This window comes from Seriola aureovittata, chromosome 19 (genome assembly GCF_021018895.1).
Source record: "Seriola aureovittata isolate HTS-2021-v1 ecotype China chromosome 19, ASM2101889v1, whole genome shotgun sequence".
NCBI classification, from domain to species: domain Eukaryota; kingdom Metazoa; phylum Chordata; class Actinopteri; order Carangiformes; family Carangidae; genus Seriola; species Seriola aureovittata.
In genome coordinates, this window is record NC_079382.1 from 17,260,329 (window position 1) to 17,283,366 (window position 23,038).

General features: G+C 39.6%; 1 protein-coding gene across 2 annotated transcripts in view; it reads right to left on the reverse strand.

Moving 5' to 3' along the window:
• The window catches only part of rgs6 (regulator of G protein signaling 6), an 82,616-nt gene that overhangs the window by 12,611 nt on the left and 46,967 nt on the right, over positions 1 to 23,038 (reverse strand). For both annotated transcript variants that reach the window (XM_056404740.1, XM_056404741.1), the window contains exons 3-11: positions 9,540 to 9,636; positions 7,531 to 7,581; positions 6,774 to 6,880; positions 3,938 to 3,989; positions 2,275 to 2,339; positions 1,936 to 2,012; positions 952 to 1,033; positions 732 to 806; positions 272 to 373 (exon numbers count right to left, since the gene is read on the reverse strand). In XM_056404740.1, coding sequence (XP_056260715.1) covers positions 272 to 373; positions 732 to 806; positions 952 to 1,033; positions 1,936 to 2,012; positions 2,275 to 2,339; positions 3,938 to 3,989; positions 6,774 to 6,880; positions 7,531 to 7,581; positions 9,540 to 9,636 — 708 coding nt within the window. The remainder of the gene's footprint in view (positions 1 to 271; positions 374 to 731; positions 807 to 951; positions 1,034 to 1,935; positions 2,013 to 2,274; positions 2,340 to 3,937; positions 3,990 to 6,773; positions 6,881 to 7,530; positions 7,582 to 9,539; positions 9,637 to 23,038) is intronic.

Consider the following 23,038-nt stretch of genomic DNA (forward strand, 5'->3'; position numbering starts at 1 on the left):
AGTGTTTGTTTACCACCTATGAGTTGGTTGGCAGCTTCAATTTCAGACATTGCTAACGTTGCTATCTTCCGGTTTTATGGCCGTTGTGCTAAAAAAGTGATACAGTAGCCTAGATTTCTTGTCAAATTTGACCTGGCAGCACAAAGTGCATATGCAGTGTACAGGCTGCCAATCTTATCTGGAAGGAAATCAAATGCTGGAGGTGCACAGCAAAGAAAAAAAAGGAACAACAACAACAACATTTGGAGAATTTTTTCTTTTTTTTTTTTACCTCTTTCTCCACATCCTCCTTGGTGTCTTTTCTGTACTGGTGCGAGGGAGTGTGTATGGGACTCTGAGACTGTGTTCCCTCCTCCGCCACACCGTACACCGACTGGACCGTTTGAACATGATGAGAGAGGAGAGAAGTAATAGAGAGAAAGAGCATGCACTTATTATTTTTCTTACAGTGCAGAAAAGGCTTGAAAATAACTGCAAAGGAAGCATTGTGTTGTCAAATTAAAGGGACACATTTAACTAAATGAGAAATGAAAATAAGTCTTATTAAGAAACAGTGATGTGATTATATTATTAACATTTCTAATATTAAAGTGATCTATTTTTTTTAATATCTAATTTCTGTTTCAGAATTTTTCCATGTAAACATTCTTGGAAACAGATACCAGTGACTGAAGGTTTTACAAAACTACTTAAAAATGTAGCTTCAACTTAAAAATGTCATCAGCTCCTACCTTCTTAATTCTGTGAGGGTTCTTCATGCGTCTGCATTTTCTGATGTCCATCTCTGTGGTGTTTACACATCCTGGCTGGTGAAGCAAAACAAAAGCACATTTTAGGAATCTCGGAAATACTTTACAGTGAACCCAAACAGAGCTGTGGAAAGACAGAGGAGACACAGAATGTGGATGGAAGATGAGGTGGGCGTCTATAATCTCACATGCACAGGCTTACCACAGGTCTGTGGACATCCCAGAAGGCTCTCTCCTGGCTGTCAAGGATCTTCCTCTCAGTTTTATCCTTCTTCCTGTCGATCCTGCGGATGAGATCAGTCAGTGTGAGATATCTTGTGGCTTTTCTGACGTCGGCATTAGATGTAGCGGTTGAATCGAGATGGAAGGATAAGAAGGAGAGGGAGAGATCGACTAGAGATGATAAAGTCGTTCAATCAGTTTTAACAATACGTGCTCAAGGGGTTTGGCACGGTCCCCGCTCCTGTCTGTGCGCCATCTTCTGAGTGTGTGTGTGCACCGCTTGCAACCAGTGGACAAATCTACAGCAAGCACATCGTCCCATTGTGCAGCGCTGACTGTTTGGTGTTGCTGAAGGGAACAAACCTGCATCCACAACAGTATCTTTATGTGGAAGAATCTTGACAGAGCCACATTCCCAGAAATGAAAGTAACCAAGTACATTTACTGAAGTACTGTAGCAAAGTATAGTCTGGAGGTACTTTCAGAAGGAAATATATGAATGTGCTACTTTTCAGATCACAATTTTACATACAAAACAAAAGATCTTGTAAAACATCAGTCAGTGCTAATCTAGTAATATAATGTTTGGTCATTTAACAATGTACAACAATAAATGTAACAATGTGTATTATTTACCTAATCGTCTTAATGCTTCTATGACCGCAGTGGTCATAGAAGCATTATACAATATACATCTTAATGTTTGCTTTACATACTTCAGCCACAGTTGATAAGGCGATATGACGACAAGAATACTGTTCTGTGTGACCATGTTAGAAACACACAGGAGGACTCAGTATCTGCATGCAGTTAGCACAAAAATCATGCAGGGGTCTTAATGGGTTTTTTTTCCTCACTTTAACATGAGATTATACTGCACTGTTTATCTTTTACCCTAGGTGTGAATGACATCACTGCGTGCATTGTAGTTGCATGTGTTGCCATGGTAACAGAGCACACTTACTTGACCTGGGCCTCAGCCTGCATGTAGATAAACTCCCACTTCCTGGCAAAGGCTCTCTGCAACCTGGCTAGGTTCTCCTGTCGGCGACCAGATAGAGACACGGGGACGTGTTACGATCCAAACTCCCCAAGGAATAAATAATACTAAGGCTAAACACAATGAAATTTTCTGGACATTCCACAGTTTTAAAGAACATCCTTCGGGAGATGCAATTTCGATCGCATATCATCCCAGACACACACGAGTCTGACCTTTAAGAGGTTGTGTTTCTCTGCCCCAAGCGTGACACACAGATCGATACTAAGAAGTAATAGCTTAGAGGAACAGTCAAGCACTCACCGCCTCATAATCTGCCAGCTCCAGCCTGGTCTTATTCTGCATGGTCCGCTTGCACAGGTAGATAGCTGATAGAGAGAGACAGACAGAGAGGATTTATCAGTATACACATTTCCCTGCCCCCATTCATCCACTCATCCATGCATCTCCCATCCCTCTATGTGCCCGCCTCACCTCTCCTCACCTCCCATGGTATGAGAGGACAATCAGTTTCAGAGGCCCTGTCCCCCTATCTGTTGCTTTAGGATTATGAGGTGGAGTGTGAAGAGGCACTGAGCTCTAAACTCCAGCCATGACTGCCTCTGTGGCAGGATGAAGGGCAGGAAGTGGAACTGTGATCAACTAATCCTGTTGACTGTTCCTCTCCACAGCGGAAGTTGTGCTACAGCCTGATACAAACTGTGTTTACACTGCCAGGTCAGATTTTAATAACTACTCTTGTAAAGTTCATTATTTCCATGACAAATCTTGTAGTAAAGATTTCACTTTTTTAATCAGCCCTGTTTTTGATTCCATTTGTGGTGAAGCCATTGTGTGCATTTACATTCTATAGTTACATCTATATAGTAGTTTTAATTGTTAGTGGCAGTGTCTGTCATTCCGATGCAAGATTAAAACTGCCTCCAAATTTCTTATAAATGATTTTAGCGAATTAACATAAAAACAAAATCTCTAAAATATAATTCAAGTCATTATGGGATGCTACAACTCTTCTCTGAACCCCAGCATCGATGAAATCATTTCACTGCTAGCAGCTGGGCCTTTTTAAAAACAAACTTTGCTATGTATTGAATCTTTCGATGAGAAGTTACAAAACTATAATTGCTCGTTTCAGTAAATATGTGAAATTTAATTGTGTATTCCACACAGTTTTTGTGGGTGTGATCAAGTATCAAATGTTCAGGCATATCAAACATCAACAGCATGACTGGCTGACATCCACAGGTTTATAAAGTTAAATGTCAGTATAGGTCACATACAAACAAAACTATTGATCGAGCCCTGTGCTATGAAATATCTAATTGGTTGCCACATTTCATACCTTTATCTATTTGTCTCTGTAAATCTGTGCATGTACCGTACAAACTGAGATAATTACATATTCTGTATAGTTATATAGTTATTCCTGTATAAAAGATTAACACTGTGGGAGTTGAGCTCTAAAGCCAAGCTAAAAATATTCACTTACATCTACACAAGAATACATTTACTTTTTTATTTCTTTTCTATTTGATGTTTGATGATACAGGAACTGGAGAAAACAAAAATGTTGTTCTGGGACCAGGTTAGGGCTGGACTGATAGAATCCATATACAGAGGTATAAACCCTACAGCTGCTGTTGCTGTTTATTTGTATTCTGATGATTCTGGAAGTGTACTCTGCGCTCTGTGTAATGCCTCGTAAAGACTGGTTCTGATTTAGATCTACAGACTCACTGCACCAGCACATTTTATAGAAGGTAATGGATTAGAAGCATTTTAATCTGAATCTGAGGACCTGACGAATAATGGAGGACAATGGAGGACATGTTTTTCACTCACCAGCTATAACACAAATTAAATGTTTCCTACCTAGAGCTTTCCCAAAATAATTGGTTTAAAAAAATAAAAAAGGGGAACACACACACACACACAAAATGTCAATGCATCCCCTTAAGATTCTCACCGTAGTCAGTGTTTTCAGGCTCCCAACAGTTGGACGGCCAGAAATACGGTGCCTGAGGGGGAACAAAGTGAAAAGGTGAGAGTAGAAAGTAGATCAACCAATGATTTATATTTCAACTACACAAACAAAATAGTGATGATGCATCATATTGGCTGAATTTCAAAGACTAAAATCTGTAATAAAAAGAAAAAATTGAAAAGTCAAAACTGTGCGCGCAAACGTGTCCTTTCCAAACTTTTTGACAAAACTGGAGTGATGGCGATGACCTTTACCAGACTGTTGTTTTGCCTCTGAGACACAGCAGTGCACATGATTGCCTTGCACCATTACGTGAGCAATCAAAACATTTTTATTATCATGACTGAACGGATTCAGAGCAGCTGACTCCTGAAACTTTTCCACCAGGAAAGAGGCGTCCTGGGGTGTTGCAGAGGAGTTGGAGCGCAGCAGCAACACAATAAAACGAGAGGCGGTGAAAGCTGCAAAAATAAACAATGTGAAAGCAGAACAGTAAAGCCAGCAGGCAAAGAACAGATGCTGATAGGACTGTTATTTGACATAGCTCACACGGTCTTGTATCACAGTTTTAAAACCATCTTTAGTTGTTTCAATGAGGAGAGATATTACATAGTATTTAATTGTTTTGATTTTCCCTCTGTGTTCCTCTTTGTCTTGCTCTGCTTGAAAAATTAAATGCTAATGAATACTGATTATTTTTATGAAGCTTATGGCAGACAGCCCTCCTCCTCTTCCTCCTCCTCTCCCTCCTCCTCTTGTCGTCTCTTCCACTTCACTTTGAAGGAGGAGAACCAAGGTCAAAGCACGGCAATGTGCACTGCCGTCTGGTTTAATTAAAATGCTCCTCCAGCTCTGGTGAAGACTCAGCTCCAACAAGTCTGTGTTATGTCGTCTTCCTTCCTATTCACCCAGAGATCATTCTAATCTCGTAACATACCACCCCACTGTTCCCCACTGAGGAATTTGAAAACATTGTTTCCTCTTTTTAATTAGGGAAGTCGGGATAAAGCAGCCTGGCATAATTAATCTGTGACTTTAATGCCAAAGGAGGAGTGAAATGTCAGCACACTTTGCTTTCTTTTTAGTCCCTTGACGAGACTTTAATTCTAGTGTACTACTCCACTACACTATGTCTCTGTCGGGCTTTTGGTGCCCGCCTACTCAGCCTGAACCCCTCACTCGCTTGATGAATATTTTAACAGATCACCATTCATTTTTAATAGGATCCCAGGATCCCATCATAGTACTGAGGAAGCTGTAGACAGTGGACAGGGCCTTTTGTCACCAAGATCAAGATTGGTGTGTAATTCTATAACGGAACAAGTGATCTTTAACAGCTGATTGGGGTCTTTATGAAAGTAAGCACCCCCAGATTAACCTTGCTGGACTTTTTTACCCCAATGTAGGATGAAGAAGGGATTAGTTTGAGCTTAGGTCTGTTACTAAAGGCACAGAGCAATTTCCACTTAGTCAAAAAAAAAAAAGTATTGCGCTGTAATCTGTTTACAGTGGTATTACTTGAAAGATTTTTTTTTTTTATACAGTGTATGCTTACAAACACTGACTCAAAAATTGTGAGTTTTAGTTATTTGTCAAACTGTTTTCCCTGGCTAAAATCTCCTGGATCAACCCTTCAAAGCTCAGACTCAAAAAACTTCATACAGAGTCTATGCCAGCAGCTTTGTGAGGCTTTGTACAGTGCTTTGAGCTAAATGCTAACTAACGCGCTCACAATGGCAACACTAAAATGCTGATGTTTAGCAGGTATAATATTTGTCATGCTCACCATGTTATTTGCCAACTTTTGCTACTTCCAGGTGAGGCTAATATAAATCTTTTTTGTAGGTGTTTGGTGATAAACCAAAGTTTTGGAGAATTCAAAATTTCACCATGATGCTGGCTCTAGATGAAAAGTCAGGGATCAACAAAGTTCTCACAATTCATCATAACACACACCAAAATGTTGAACCGACCAACATAGAGCAACGCTGCTAGCATGACAGTTTTACATATTTTGTATTCAGGTCTGTCAGTGTTTCTGGAACTTTGCCACAATATTTTTTCCTGTCACAAACAGGACATTTTCCCATCCATCTTTCTGTTGATTGCTCTACACAATGAGAATCTGGAATGCTGTTATGATACTGCACGTAAGTGTAAAGTAAATACTCTCCTCTTTAGTGCTATAACTCAGCAGATGTCTCACCAAATCCAATCTGCTGTCACAAAATGTAGAACTTGATACTCTCAGCAGTGACTTCATACTGGATGATTTATGAGCTTGATAATTAAATGCATTTCATATTCTGCTGGCATCCCATTCTGCTTGATATCACAGATGAATGTAGATTACAGTACATGATATAATGTTTTTGAATGTAATAATGTGTTAGAAAAATGTCCATGTATTAGCTTCCTTTCTTTTTGTTTTCTCTTGCCTCAGAATGTAACGTAACGTCTTCTAAGCTCATGTGGCCTGGGCACCTCTAATGACAATTATAACGTTCATTCATTATCCATATCACTTATCCCTATAGGGTTGGGGGGGGGGGGGGGTACTCAACTCAGTATCAGGTGGCTATAAAGAGAAGTTGAACCAATTGTCAATTACCCCTTTCTGGTTTCTCAACAGACTATGTGACCCTAAACCTGACCATGATACCATGAGACACCAACCTTTGAGATTAACCCTAGACATTGAGAACCTAAAATTTCACAGAACTTAGTTGGTCATGCATCGGGTATCAGTCTTGAAGTAACTTAAATATAGAGTCGAGCTGATTTGTTCATTCTTTTACCACTTGATGCTCTTGCTCACCTGAAAGCGGTAGAAAGTGCTATCGTCCTTGAGGGAGAGGACATGGTCTGAGATAGGGAAGAAGTACCCCTGAGCTGCGATGAGACTCCCGATGTGCATGGCCTCAGCTGCGAAAGGGAAAGAACAAGGAGTGCAGATCACAGCGGGTTCCTCAGCACTCCACATATTATTTCTAATGCAATATCTATATGGATGGAATTGTCCAAAATATCAGGACCACGAAGTCAAACTATACTTCTATAAAAATGTTGTAACAATGAAGATTTACAGATTTCCCATCTTTACATCATTAAAAGGTCAAACATTTGCTGCATATAACGTTATTGATCACAGTTTACCATATATTTAAATAGCCTGTTGTATCATGTACCATGACTCAAAGATTGACTCAGTGTCCACGCTGTGGGCTACTGTACCAACAATAAACACTGCTCTCCCACCACCATGCCTCAGGTCAGGCCAACTGAACCAATCCATAGCAAATACTAGCCACTATGATTTTTTTGTTTTGTTTTTTTTTTTGTTATAAGTAAAGTCTGTTCAGTGAAGGCTAACTGCAAATATCTTTTGTTCAATTCAGTTTGTGTTTCTAAAATGGTAAGAATGTATGTCTGTGATATGTGTATTTGCATGTCTTTTTGTTAGTAACATCCTGTAGTTCCATGACTTCTGCTCTCACAGGAGGCTGTGGCCTTTAAACAAAGTCATTACATTCAGTACAGCACACTCAAGTCAGGCATAATTTTTCAAAACTTACCTGGATCCTCGATGGACAGACTCTTCATCAGCCACTGAACAATATCTGCACCTAAATCAGGTCAGAAAGAGACACATGAGTGTTACAGAGAAATGCTGGGGAGATGGGGTGTGATTTAAAAAAAAACCAAAAAACAGGAGAAAATTCAGTACTTTCATTACTACTTTTTGAGCCACACTTTTAACGCTAAATTTAAACATGGAAAGTCTTTTCCATCACGTCTCCCTTTCAAATCGAACAAAAAGTGTAACAACAAACAATTAAACTAATTCACTGGCTGATATGTTTTTCAATGAATAATTTCAAAACAAGAAGATCTGATGAAGAAATAATAACTTTTTGACTGTTTCATATCAAGCTCTCGTCTTCAAGATGAAATAATGATCCAAGTAAAGTCTTTACCTCCTGAAAATGAAGATGATCTCAAGCCACTGATACTCAGGAGAGTAATATTTAGAGACCTGACATTATTTTCTGTAATAAGTATGATGGTAAACCTCCCTAAAAAGCTTCTTTTTTGCTGTGGAGATAGAGTATAATCTTATCTGTGCTCCCCCTCTGCTTTGTCTGAGCCCTGAGGGAGGTGGTGTTTAATTCTCCATCATTCATTAAGTTTCCTGGCCCCCGGCACTCAGCTGCAAAGATTTGAGCTGCTGCTCTGCACATCCATCCGCTGCTGTAGTAATTGTGTTTATTGATACGCTCTGCTTATGGCATATTGGGGTAATGCATTTTCCATAAGTGCAAGACGGAAAAAAAAGAAGAATGATAATAGCCTTCCTTTGTTTCCATCATTTCTATGGGGTGTGTCAAAGCCTCCCACTGCGGCTCCAGCCTGTTAAAGTGATTTGGGTTATCAAGTGAAGCAACTACAGCCAGCAGGCAAGGTGGCTGCGGTAACATCCATCCTTCAACAGCTTACCTTCAACTTGCTAACAATTGTTTTCATTTTGCGTCCATTTTTCATTTCATTTTTCTATTTCAAATCTTTATTTATTACAAAGTTTATTTCCAAAGTTTGACTGTGTGTTTTCCCAGTGAGATAGTCGCACACATTGACCCCCTACAGTCCCAGCTTTATTGAAGTAGTCGGGGCTTGATTGCCTTGCTTAAGGGCACCTTGACAGTAGGAGGACAGCATTACTCATTCTGTTTTCCACACTTGCACCTTCTTTTCCACACATTTAATCATATGTTGTCCGCTCACTCTCCCTCCAGCTGTTCACCTATCCTCCAGTGATCCATTGCAGAGAAAAAAAAACCAGCAGCCTTGACACAACCACAATGAAATGCAGCCACAAAACCCGCTGTGTTTTCGTGTGTTAGGGTGTGACTCAGCTGGAGATCTAGCTTGTACTTTTCTCCAACACTATCACAATTGTGATCACTATTCACCATGGCTCTGGGGCTTACCCACAGAATGTGGTAAAATGAAACAGGCTAATTACCGGTTGCTGAACTTTCTTCAGGTAAAGTTCTGAAATAAAGCAGAAACTGATTAACTGAAGGGGCGCCTCTCAAATAAATTCATGATTTAACTGAGGGAATAGTTGCACATTTTGGGAAAGACTTTTATTCACGTTCTAGCTGAGAGTTGGATGAGCAAATCGATACCACATCTGTTCAATCAATAAGAAGCTACAACCAGCAGCTGGTTATCTTAGCAAAGCATAAAGACTAGAAACAGGGGGAGACACAGTGACAAAATCTGTTAACCAGCACCTCTAAAACTCACTAATAAACAAGTTATATCTCATTTGTTTAATCTGTACAAAAACCCAAGTGTAACACTTCCTGTACACTTTACCCTGGAAACAACGAGTCATCTTTCCAGCTCTCCAGAAACATGAGGATCTCAGGGTGATGCATCTCAGCATTTTCCACGGTCTCCTTCTGTCTTTCTCTCATCTCTTTTCACCAGCCACTCACATCACTGACGCACTTAATGTGTACAGACTGCAGGCTCTGTCACTGTCAGCCTCTGACGTCTTCCTCTCTCCATTTCTTACCTGTGACAACGCTGGGGATTTTGGTCATGAAGCTTTTGACAGTTCTGATGGGAACCCCCTCTGTCTCATCCTGGATGCGAGTGACAATGTCTTCAATCTGCAGAGGGAGACGGGCAAAGAGGAGAGAAAGAGGGACAGAGTCAGAGAGGAAAAAGGAGAGACGGTCTAAAAGTTTGATCAATCTGAAAGTTCTATTTGAAGCAAGGATTGACTGAATGGCCTATATTTAGCATTTTGATATCAATAAACCATCACCACATTACTTTTAATCTGCCGGTTTCTACTCTGTATTTTATTGCTGCAATTTGTCTCAATACAGAGGCTGCCTGTTTCACAGTCTGCAGTTATAGGGCTAATCATTTGCTTCAACCACTGCCTCCTTTGTAGTTGTAAGACACTTGTGATGATACTGCGGTGAATCATCTTTTGTCCTTCTCATTTAGAGAAGAGGATGCAGGTTCAGCTCACTTCCCTTCAGCCTATGGAGATGGCACTTACACAAGCTGCCTGTGCTGTCTGTGAAATTAGACACAGCTTGTGTGTGTACTTCAGCATACAATCTGCTGGATGGTTTACAAAACAGAACAAGGTCGCTATTATTTCAGCGCAGAAACAGGGCTTTCAGAGTTTCTGATGCACCAAAGCATTTAATTAATTTGCCCATGAAATTCGAATGTGTATGCGTGCTATGAAGTGGCCACTTGAACTTCCTGAAAAAGTGCAGTTCATTTTCAATGACAAGATTATTCTGCACTAGCTGGTGTAACTAAAAATGCAACTAATAAAATCCAGCCTTTCTGCCCGTCCTTTCAAATCAAACTTCATCTCTTTTCAAAGAAAATGTGTCACATAAAGGGAGTAATAATACCATTTCATGAGAGCTTTCAAGCTGCAAAATACACTAAGTTTAATTCGATCCCTATATATTGTTACTATAGTCATAATGTCTATAAAAGTATCTACAGCAGCATTAAATCATGTGAAACAAGCAGGAAGTGAGATTCCACAGGACAGCGCATGTCTTTGGCCCATTGTCACACCTGTACAGATAAAGTGTTAAATAAAGCACTCTGCCCACTTTACACTGAAATCATCAGATTGGAGTTTGATTTACTTTTGTTTTGATTGCAATGTTGACACCCCCTCTCTGCACAGATGCTTTTTTGTTTGCGTCAGAGAGTGGGAAGTGAGAAGTTGGTCGCTTTGGAGACAGAAACTACCAAACAACTCAGAAGCTATATATAAACCCTGAACCCAATCCAGAGCAGAGAGAAAGAAGGAGAGAGAAATGGCTACATGTGTGTGTGTTTTTTTTTTTTTTACACCTGGACCTTTAAAGTGATCACATTAAAGAAGTGGTACAAAAAAGAAAAAAAAACACATTATAGAGAGAACATTATGTGCACACTCACAGTCATACATGCACAGACCACTAGCTCCTAGAAAAACACTTTCAACTTCTGCGCCCTTAGTACCCGCAGTATACTGTACTGCAGATGTGTCCTCATGCTGTGTACATTTCTCTGACCCTTTTAGCTTTATGAGTATATTTATAATGTGTGAGCTTGCTGTCAGTGGAATACAATTCTAGCAGGCTCCCACGCTGGGTCAAAGCTTACATGACTACTTCCACAACAGACTCATACAGACTCTGCTTAATGTAGAGTGCTTTAAATAGACTAGGCATGCTATACTGCACATCCTATACAAATCTCCCAAGATCTCTTTGAACAACCTGATAATTATTGTATCATCATATGTCCAAGAATACAAAAGAAATAAAAAATAAAAAAGTACCTTGCTCTACCTACTTCTGCTTCAAAAGATTGATAATTTGGCTAAAAACATGTGATCATTTCCAGCATAGGAACCTGAGGGAGTAAGCTGAGAGTGAGGGAGGTAAAACTGGCGGCAAATCTGCTACAGAAGACAAATTTAGCTGCTTCATGAGGACAAAAGGAACAAAAGCATTATAATGTTTTTGGCCTGCGGACTCTGAATGGCTAAATATGTTGTTTTTTCTGCTCCCATTGCATGACCATCAGCAGTTACACTAAAACATCACATTTGGTTTTTTGGTTTGGTTTATTGACAACTATATGATATTTTTTGTAAAACACAACACATCAGACTTTGAAAAAATCCTGACGTTATTTCCATTGTTGTTTCTCGTGTTTTACAGCCTACCAACCCTTAAACAGAAAATGGGTTCTTTTTTTTTTACTGACTAAAGAAAAATATGAGACTAAGAAGAAACCTTGGAGATTTAAATAAAAGCAGAGAAACAATAACATCTTTTCAAGGGGCAAATAAGCTGCAAGGTTGAGTTGTGACCTCATCACCTTTCCCCTTAACCATACTGTGGTCTTACTTACCCCTACATCCATCTACTAACCCAGTTTTTGGCTGTTTAAAGGAATACTTTATGTTGACACCTTAGGAAATGTGCTTATTTGCTTTCTTGCCAAGATTTAGAAGAGAGAATTGACACCATCACCCCTAAAACCGTTAGCTATTAGCTTGTCTTAGCATAAAGACTGGAAGCAAAAGGAAAACAGTCTGGCTCTCTCCGAATTTAAACTAAAAATCTGCCCAGCAGCCCCTCTAAATCACACAAATAATTAATATGCACACAAAACAGAAATGCATCAATAATAAAAACACCAAGTCATGTTTGTAAAAGGAAATTGCACAATGTACTATTTATTGGCTAGTGACTTCCTGTAGTTTCTACAGTGATGACAGAACTCCACTTTGTGTTTATCTTTGGACAGAGCCAGGCTCTCAGGTTCCCTCTGCTTGCGGTCTATGTGCTAAGCTAAATAATCATCTCTTTTCTAGCTCTTTGCCTAAAGGATAACTGACATTTTTGAACTCTTGGGTGTAATTGATAGATTGGGGGCAAAAATCACTCTATTGAGCAAGAATGGTGAACCTGCTACCGCTAAACAGCTGCTGCAAAGTTATCAAACCTGGTACTTGTCCGTGTCAAAGTGTGTCCACTAAAAGTGCTCGTGTTTGGCACAAAACAGCAAATATTAATGAAAAGAACAGAAAGCTTGCCTCTTTCATGTCCCAGCGCAGATGTTCCCAACCAATCTGCAGATTCAAACTGACAAGCCTTCTGCTTTTACGTCTCCGGCCATCAGTCTGCTGCTACCCTTCCTTCCCTCTCTTGTTAAAAGAAACAGATCCTGGCTGTCTGCCACAGGCAAGGGGCACAGGCAGCTTTGGGCTACACATCAGAATCAATATAATAATACGATTCTAACAAGACCTTGATGGTGTGTGGAGACAGCTGCTCAAATGACTTTAATGGCTTCCGCTGTCATGAACAATCAACCCCTGCCCCGTTAATCAAAACAGGTATTCACAAAGGGTTTATCGCAGGTTACACCAGCTGTTGACCCCAGAGTTTTAGACAAAGACGCTGAAATTTCCTCCTGTGCGTCTCATGACAATATACATCCAGAAAAAAGCAGGATACTTAAAACACAACACTTCCTGTGGAGTCAGAGTTGCATTATCATAGTAATAAGAAGTGAACTAGTGAACATGTAAGCGTGCGAATTAGTCGTTATAGGCTACCAGTGAGCTTCATAAGTGCTACCCACTATGCTCGAAGAAACCCAAACTGGGAAACCAACAAATCCAAGAAGAAAACAGATCATATTACTGGTTATATCTACAAAGTGAAAAACTTAAACAAATTAAGCAGCATTCACTTCTACAGTATCTGCATTTCCCTGTTACATGCAAACACAGGGCTACTGTATAGACTTACACATTTCATGATGGAGATCACAGTTGTCTACAACAGTTTGTGTGGAGTAAAAACATATTTTGCTGTTACACACATACAGAAAAGTTTTTGGGACTAAGGAAATTTTGCCTGTTTGCTACATCTTGGTCTACTTGGTTTAGTAGTGGGTCCTCCGACCCACTACTAGACCAAGACCCGCTAGACCACTAGACCCGCTCTGTGTCAGTTGGCTGGAATACCAATAAACTCACACCACTACAGCAAACTTGGGACTTGAGTAAATTTTCTTCAACAAGCTGCTGGTTAAGATGATTAGGATTAGTCTTATGACAAACAGTCTATACAAAGATACATGTGCTTGTACATTATGTGAACATGCTTGTGACAGCCGAGCTCGTGTGTTCTATGTTTTTGTATTTACTGTGTATTGTATGAATGTGTATGTGTTTGTGTTGCAGCTTTGAGAGCAGCCCAGTGGGAGCAGATTTCATCAGACTTATTGCGAGCCGCTCTATTTAACTCCCCGTGGGGCAGTGGGCTGCCTGATTACAATGTCATCACCACACGCTTAGCATGGACCAACTAGCGGGCTTGGCAGGCAGCTTGGCAGACAGGTGGGTTATGGGGAGACAAGGACTATGCTGTTGATTGTAGTTTAATGATCTCTTCGGGCAACAGGATGATCATTGGTTTATTCTCACCAGTGTTGCAGATGCCATTGTCTCTGTCCCTCAGTAATCTGTTCACTGTTTGAGTTTGTGTCATACTCACTGGAGTCTTATGCAAGAAGCATCTGGTGGAGTGTGAAGGGATAAGATAAGATAGAGATAAAAATATGATGGCAAAGTGCAGATTCATCTTCAGAACCTGTTTTAATCTATTAAAAGGTGATGAAGGAAGTTTGTGAATTTTTTATTTAGGTAAAAATAGCAATACTACAACATTAAAATATTCCATTACAAATCTTGTATTAAAAATTAAAATTATTACCAGTTAAGTGTTGAAAAGGCTTCAAAGTAAAAGAGTTCTCTTTTTTTTCTCATTATATAGTAATCTCTTTCAGAGTATTATTATGTATTATGGATTATATATACTACACACACACAAACACACACACACACACACACACATATATATTATTAATTTTAGATAGTTTAATCTAAATTGAAAGCATCACATTTTGTAAGATAATCATGTGTTTGGTATGGAAAATACTAATTTGCAAAGTAACTAAGTAACTATAAGAGTAAAATAAATGTAGTGGAGTAAAAAGAACAATACTTGTAAATGTAATGAAGTAGCATCAAATGTAAGCCCTCAAAGTAAACTGTATCAGATTGTACGCAGTACAGTATTTTATTTAGTAAATGTAATTACTTTCCACCTGTGCCATTAGGGCCAGATTTTACAGGAAGCAGTTGTTGAGGACTAAACTGATTTTATCTCAGCCTATATTTGATGCTGCTGTGCCTGTCCTGGGGATTTCCACTAAAACTACATTTCAAATCTGAACATTTATTTAACCTCATGGTTCTGTCACTCCTGGCCTACAGTGAGTTGCACAAGAGTTTATCAGACTGGAAGTGGGCTGATTCCCATGAGTCAACCACACTGACCCATGGGAATCAGCAACAATAACTCACAGCTGGACCCGCAACCGAGCACGCACACCCAAATACACTCAGGACATGCCAACAAAAATACACTTTATTTGTAAAATAGCCCCCTTTTGAATTCACAACCTTGAAACTGGTGCAATTAGCCTTTCCTGGTACAAAGAGAAGTCTGTGGAAGAGGAGACCGACAAGCCCATTCACCGCGGCTATAATGAAGCGGGTATACGTCCTGCTGAGAGAGAAAATGTCAGCCATGGCCCTGCGGGGTTGGGATGTCTGCACAGAGAAACCTGGGCAACATGTTTTGAGAGAAAAGAAAGAAAATTACATCCTCTGAACCATGCAGCTCCAAGCCATTCCCCACAGTAATAGTAACACGCTGCCAGATCAATAGCAGGCTGGCCGAAGGCCAGCTGGAGAACAAGAGAACAAGAAGACGGATGACTGACATTCAAGTCAGAAATATGGGGCTCCAATATTCTGGCCTTTTATTTGACCACAGCTTTGACAGTTTAACTCTCTGAGTCATCTGGGCCTCTACAAATGGATTATTGTCACTCCTTTGTCAAACACAGTGCTTCTTTATTCTAATTTCTTTGAGCCCTTTCAGTTGATTTTTCGAGCACTGAAATAAACCATGAAGCAACAAAAACTGAAACATGTCACCAAAAAGCACAGGGCCATGAATAACGAAAAAAAAGACTTAACCATAAGATGTTCAGAATTTACTTTTCATGCATCAAAACACTTCAGGCAAATCTTTGCAGGGCCTATTTTAAGTCTTATCCATGGCAACAGTATCAGTCTGTTATCAGAGATGGAAAAAGGATTCAGCAGTAATTCATGCACTGGTGGTCATATTCTATATACCTGAGAGATTGAGCTCTGTGAATATACATGGGAAGAAAAATGTGTTTCCATGAAATGATTAATTCAGTTTTCTGGGGAGGCAAAGTGTGTGATCAGACTGGTTATAAGAGACCATTGGCTGATTTAGCTCCTTCCAGAGTCGCTTCAATACATCTGCATATTACCTTCGCAACATCCTTAACAATCAAGTGCTGAGACACCACACTGATTGCAACATGTTCCTCCGTGCCTTAAGTGCCACTTGCATGCAGACAAGGAACACTCGGACAGAAAGTCAAGTGACAACAAAAGAGAAAGGAGATGACAGAGCTGGCTGATGGCCACCTAAACTGATGCAGTCAAATTTGTCTAAAATGTCATGCACATATTAAAAAACTGTGAGCTCAAAATTATGTTTCATAAGACCATAGAATGGGTTGTGATTGGGCTTCAGGGTTGCGTAAGTACTGAAACATATAAGGTTACAACACAACGTCCCCTTTCCATCAATTCTGCAGATACACACCGCAGCACCACCACTGACGCCACTATCAAAATGTAGGCTACAGATCTGTGATCTGAGTTATCACAACATGCTGTTAACATGATCTGCATCAGCTCACATGGAGGATAATTAGACACAGAGTTCACATTAGACCAGCTACTGGATCATCACTATGTTCAGGATCATGATCACAAATTCCATTTCTAACTCTCTATATATTATCATCACCATTGTGAAAGACACAAGACAGTTTCTAACTTCAACATTCTTCTGCACATGTAGAGAAGACAGGAGATGGTCAAAATCTATAGCGAGCATAAAAACCTCTTCTTGCTTAAACTTTTACTGATGTTTCAGCCCTGGGTTTGGTTCAGTATTTAACAGTATTTTAGGTTTAGGTCTGTGCAAAGATCACAAGTGTTTGAGCCTTAGTTTGGTCTAAAAATCACTGATGTTTCAGCCCTCGTTTCATTCAATATTCATTGTTGTTTTAGCCCTAGCTTGGTCCAGTATTTGCTACTGTTGTGGTCCTTGTTTGTTCACTATAGCATGGCACAGTTGTTTCAACAATGCTACAGAATCAGATCACTACATTTTATTGAAGCAATATGTCTCTGTAGTTGTACACCCAGGCTCTGTAGGTTTAGAGACAACAATGGTATGAGTAGTGTGTAGAAGCTTTGGTGTGTGTGTGTGTAGGTGTGTGTGTGTGTGTGTGTGTGTGTGTGTGTGTGTGTGTGTGTGTGTAGGTGTATGTATAAAGTGTCATCTGAGGTAACCGTTACTTCTGAGAACACTGCTTTCCTTTCAGTCAGGCACCTTTCTTCCCCTGCAGTGCCTGAATCCCACAGCTGCTGCTCAGAGATCTCTGCACCTCTGCAGATATTACATGGCTCTCTGTAGAGCAGATCACAATCAGGCTGAGTTTTAAGATTAGACTGCTAGGAATCATCCCAGGGATAACACTTTTTTCCCCCATTTTATTGCATCCCCCTATCCTGTATTCTGGTAGATTTTATATTACTATGAAGGACTCTTTTGTTCTTAATGTCACTGTGATGGATATTATTTACAGCTCTACTCTGAAGCCTCTGAGAAAAGGGGATTGCCTTGAGTTTCTCTCAGTTCCATTTTCAGCAGCATTATATTTCATAAGGTCTTTTAAGGGATCATGAATGTATATTAAAAACATTATGAGCCCACTATGATATTATATTTCTAGTGTAATATATGATCTTGTAATGTGCTATATTATACTTCAATGTGGAAATCATACTGCAATTATCCTATTAATGTTTTTAGAATTGTTTTTTAAATAATTTATGTATAGCTTCTTTAATCAACAAATACTGTATGATCTATTACAGTTCTAATATCCTCCAATAAACTTTGAGAAGAAAAGGCTTGTGTCACCAAAAGCCTCAGACTTAGTGTTACATAAACTCACTTTCTCCATAGTAAACCAGTGAAGTAGGATAATCTTGATGTAGAACATTTTGGTCCCTGAAGCTCTGGATTAAATTCAGAGAGACTAATGAGCATTAATATGTATTAAGAAATTATCTTTGTAAAAGACTCCACATTACTCCACTTGCTGGCGGGCACAAGTGGAAGTAGCGGAAAACAAAAACAAAAACAAACAGCCCTACACTCAATTGATTGGAGCCCTTCAGCAGTCTGTTTTTACACGTGTTCATTTTAAGTGATTAGTACGCTGGATTACACAATTAATGTCTTTTACGTGAAGCTTCCCTGCAACAACTTATCAACAGCTGATGAACACACAGGGAAGTCAGAGGTGAGGAATGTCTCGGCCAAACATTGCAACCCTCGCTTCTACAAATTACTTTTCTATCATAACTAAACTGCATCTGCAGACTAAACTGCAAAGTCAGCAGGAGGGTAGTTAGGGTGGGTGGCAGCTGTACAAAGTGCTCTACTGTCACACCACACACTCTGGTTAGGTTTAGGCATCAATAGGTCTTTGGGTAAGGTTTGGAAAAGTTCATGGTTTTGGATAAATGTAAATAAAACAGATTGTGTCTGAAACCGCATATTTGTTTTCTGTATTAAATCATCTTTTCCTCACCTTAACCAAGTGCTGTGAGAGTCTAAACATACCCATAAAAAAGTTTAATGATGCTGTGCTCACCAAACGTGGATATTGCAAGATTGGATCCTTTGGAGGAAAACAAATACGTGATCTGTGAACATTTTACTGATATGGTCAGTATCAACATATTTGCGACTTGTCAGATATTTAAATTCAATCTAAATATGCTCATGTGACCACTGCTTTAAGACAGACCTGAGAAAATGCAACCCTCTCCATTAACCTTTAAATGCAAAACTGTGGCAGCAACAGTTAGACTTCTTTGATCTCTATGGTAAACATAACCAGTAATGCAAATGAGGTCATTAACTGAGGTAATTAATGCCTCATTTTAGGTACTTATCCCTCATAATGTTAGTTCAAGGTACAATGTAGTGTATAGTTTGTAGATGTAAGTGATGTTTTTCTATGATGCATTTTTGTTGTGTTATTAACCATCTCATAATAATCTACACCAGAGGCAATGCCTGTGGTGTTTCCCTCTATGACTTCCTTCTCTCACACTTTGTACTGTTTCCCAAATCTACATATTGTCAGTGAGCTCGAGAAAAGTGTATCCAATGTGTATCATTTGCACAGAGTGGCTAAATATGATTTGTCCACCTTTTGTTGACATTTGCAATAATGAGGTTCTGATAATTAATCTTACCTGTTATAGAAATTGTTTAATAAAGTCTAGGCACGTACAGTTCATGAACATGCACTTCCATAACATTACTGCAATAAGAGGAGTTGGGTAATCCCACGTCCAATCTAATCTCTCATGCAGGATATAAGAACCTTTCTTGATTCGTGAAGAGGATTACCAAGACAACCTGGCAAAGGTCAAATTAGTTTCATCAAATTTATCATATGTAGTGACTTGATGAAAATGTGTGTGTGTAGGTATCATACACACATTAACACCCAACATCTTACACACACACACCCCCCAAATGAATTGCCATTCACCCCGAGTGGGTGTAATGAGTCATTGCGGAGAAGGTGAAGCTGTCTGCCTGCAGATTGTATGGGTTTATGTCTGAAGGTCAGATATGATGCCTGTGTGACAGTGAAGATGAGTCTTACTGGTTTCACCCCAGTGCATTTGGCAGCAAAGTGATGTGACTGTTAATGGAAGTGTAATGACAACAGGATAGCTTTGCAACAGTTGACTGCCGGTGCATCTCTGCCTGACAGCTGACACTGTCACAGAGCAATTTATGAGGCTGGTCAGACTTCTGGACAACAAAATGAAAATGTTGTCCGGTTTGTTTATGTGAAACAAATTATATTGTTTCCTCCACAACCAGTAACTAATGAAAATAATCTACAATCATATCTCAGTGGTTGAGTGCAGTTCACCCATGGCTACTGCTCATATTCAACACTACTGACTGGGTAAAATAGTATTGCTGATAAATTAATCAGAACTTAGGAAGAAAGGTCTGGTCTTAGTCAAGATGTGAAACAGCCTTTAAAAACGTATCCAATTATTGCAGTGCCAATCTCAAAGCAAGACATTGGCTGCTCTGTGAGTCCGTTCTTAGTCACAGTTGTGCTAAATGCTAACATCAGCATGCTAACATCACCACAGTGAAAATACTAATATGGTTTTTGGAAGGTAATCTTTTGCCACCACCTTTAGCATGTTAGCATGCTAACATTCCTTAATTAGCACTAAACACAAAGTACAGCCGAGGCTGATGGGAATTGTCTGCAGTTTTGCGGATATTTGGTCACAAAAACTTTGGCCCGATAATGGTGCTAGATGAGAAGCCAAGGGATCACTTAAGTTGTAAATTAAATTCAGAGGGAAACAAGAATGTACCACATTTCATGGCAATCCATCCAGTAGTTTTCACATTTCATTCACAACCCTAAACAGCAACCTGCTGGTGACAAGAGTAAGGTTCACCAAAATCAGTGTGATCCTTCACCTGTAGATCGTGAAATGTGAATAACAGTGACATCTAAAGAGAAGCTGGTGAAAAAAATCATTCTTTAAATCTGCTTAATGGTGGATGACCAGAACAACCTTGGTAAGGGAATACCTTCCACTTTGAATACAGAGCTCCAGCAATAATGTGTTTTATCATACTGTGAAGCCCAAACACATAGCAGATTACTATATTACTGACATTTGTGGCAGGAATCAATCTTATATCTCTAATCTCCATGTCTAACAATCAATAACTTTAAGTACAGAAATTTGAACTGCAGCTTAAAACTTTAAGCGCAGAGATTGTAAAACATAATTGGACAAAAAGGGATTTTAACAAAACGCTATTACTTTGGTCGCTGGAGAAGCAAGAGATTACAGCCTCTGGGACACAACACCTGCTACAGTGAGGACAAGGCGCCACGAGCAACAGTGGTGCTACACCATCTACCTGACTGCTGCAAGAACCAAAAGATTACCTGGATTTAGGCATGAAAGGCCATACGTTTTCACTGCAAAGGACATAAAGATGAAGAAAAGCTGGGAGAGAGCAAGAGGACAAGAGAGACAAGGAGTCTGACAAATTTCTTCACTCTTAGAAAAGTAGAAAAATCGCCCTCTTTGCAGAAAAGGATGGATGCTGCTTAAAAACAATGAGTGCAAGGAAAGCGACACCTTCAGGACTTTGTGAGCATGTCCAGTCTCCCTCCAACTCTCCTGAAAACTTTGTTGCACCTTGTAGAGCAGGATAAATTCCACCTTTAACCTTTTTTAGCAAAGAGATGTTGGTGACTTTATGTAATCCCCAGCATTGATTTGCCAAAATTTAACCTGAGCAGAAATCCAATTAACATAACTGAAGACACTCGTGTGAATGTACAGAGCTTCTGTATGCCTCTGTAAGACTCATTCTCTCAAGTTTGTGTAATGCCAGCGATTCTCTAATATTACTTAATAAAGTACTGTGGTAGCACACATCTAATTGGTAGTCTGGTGTAGTGGAGTAATGAAATTCTGGAGATAAGCACAAAAGGGCACTCATTGCCAATGGAAACAAAGCTGGGAATATGTCCCTGCTGGAGTCCCTGAAGGACAAATAGTGTTATAGTGTATTTTTAGCTCCTCCTTAGGAGAGCTTTAAAAGTCCTGTCTTCTTTCTTGGTTGTGTCTTATATGCTGAAAATAATTCCCATCTCACTGTTGGGAGATTGGTGCCGTTGTGGAAGGCTGCTTCCAGACTTTGGCTTTGGCTGATGTTCTGTTGGTTGTGCTTGTCTCTTGAAGGATGTCGCCAATCACCAGCTGGAGTGTATGAGAACGAAAACAATTGGTGCTCTATAGTTATTTTGTTCAACCCCACGTTTTCAGCAACTTGTTCCTCTGGCATTGTGAGTTCCTCCCAGCATACTGTGAACACTCATTTCATATTAGCATAGCAACACAATGCTGTTTGCATAGTTCGACTTCACATATTCTCCCTCATCTGTGTGGTGAGTGTATTAAATGTGTGGTTTTCTCCTATTAAGCCTCCGTCATATAAAGTGTGAGTTTTTACCAAGACAGTCCAATGTCATTCAAGCAAGGAGAACATTTGTTCTTGGTGGAACAGGCCCATGACACCTTGAATATACTTACTGTCAAATCACATTAAAAGCTCTACCCTGCAGATAAAGAGGAAGACTGCACCCAAATACAAGGTCTGTTAGTACGATGAAAACTACTATGTCACTTTAAACTTCCACTGGGTGAATTTGAGCAAATTGAAATAGCTGAGCTGTAGAGGAGCTCACTTCCCCTGTTTATCTGATAATCATTTCTACAGAATCTCGTTTCTGAACTGTAATCCCTGGTCTGAAGGCAATATCTGAACAAAGTGATAGAAAGTAATATTCAATGATTGTTTGTAAAATGCTGATAAATAACATGAAGTACTGTATAGAAGCTTTAGTCACTTTAGAGATTTAGATTTTAGATTGGATCTGTCCCAAATTCATTCTGCAGCATCACAATGAACCCAAACAACCAAACATTGTCATAAAGAACTTTCTTCAAAGACAAGAAGAACAAGGTTTCCTGCAGCTGATGGTCTGGCCTCCGCAGAGCCCTGATCTCAACGTCATGGAGTCAGTCTGGGATAACATGAAGAGAGGGAAGACACTGAGTCAGCCTAAATCCACAAAACAACTGTGGAGAGTTCTCCAAGAAGCTTGGAACAACCTACCTACCAAGGACCTTGAAAAAGTTTGTGCATAATTTGAGCTGTTAGTCACACCAAATATGGATTTAGTTTTTTTCCCCATTTACTGCACTTTGTATGAAGTTAATTGATAAAAAAAACACTAGCAGTGACTATAAGGGTCTTTTGTGGGAAGTTATTTTCCCATTAGTGGCTTTTGAGAAAATAGAAAGCAAGTTGGTTGCCTATACAAGTTTCTTTGTCTTCAACAATTCACCAACTAGCCCTGACGTCACAGAACATCACTCACCTCATATTTTGCAGAGATGTGCACATGAACTACACAGTGTCTTTCTGACATTACAGTGTCTCAGTGCTGTTCTCCAGATAGAGAGAAAAATTGATGCATTACTAGAGACTGTAAAGGTTATACTTGAGAATGTAAATGTCATAACGTGTATGTATTTTGAAGTCAGAATTTCTTTTTTTCTCCAACTGTGTGAAACAAAATCTATATTATTACATTTTTAAGGTGATCGAGAAACAGTGACTGATT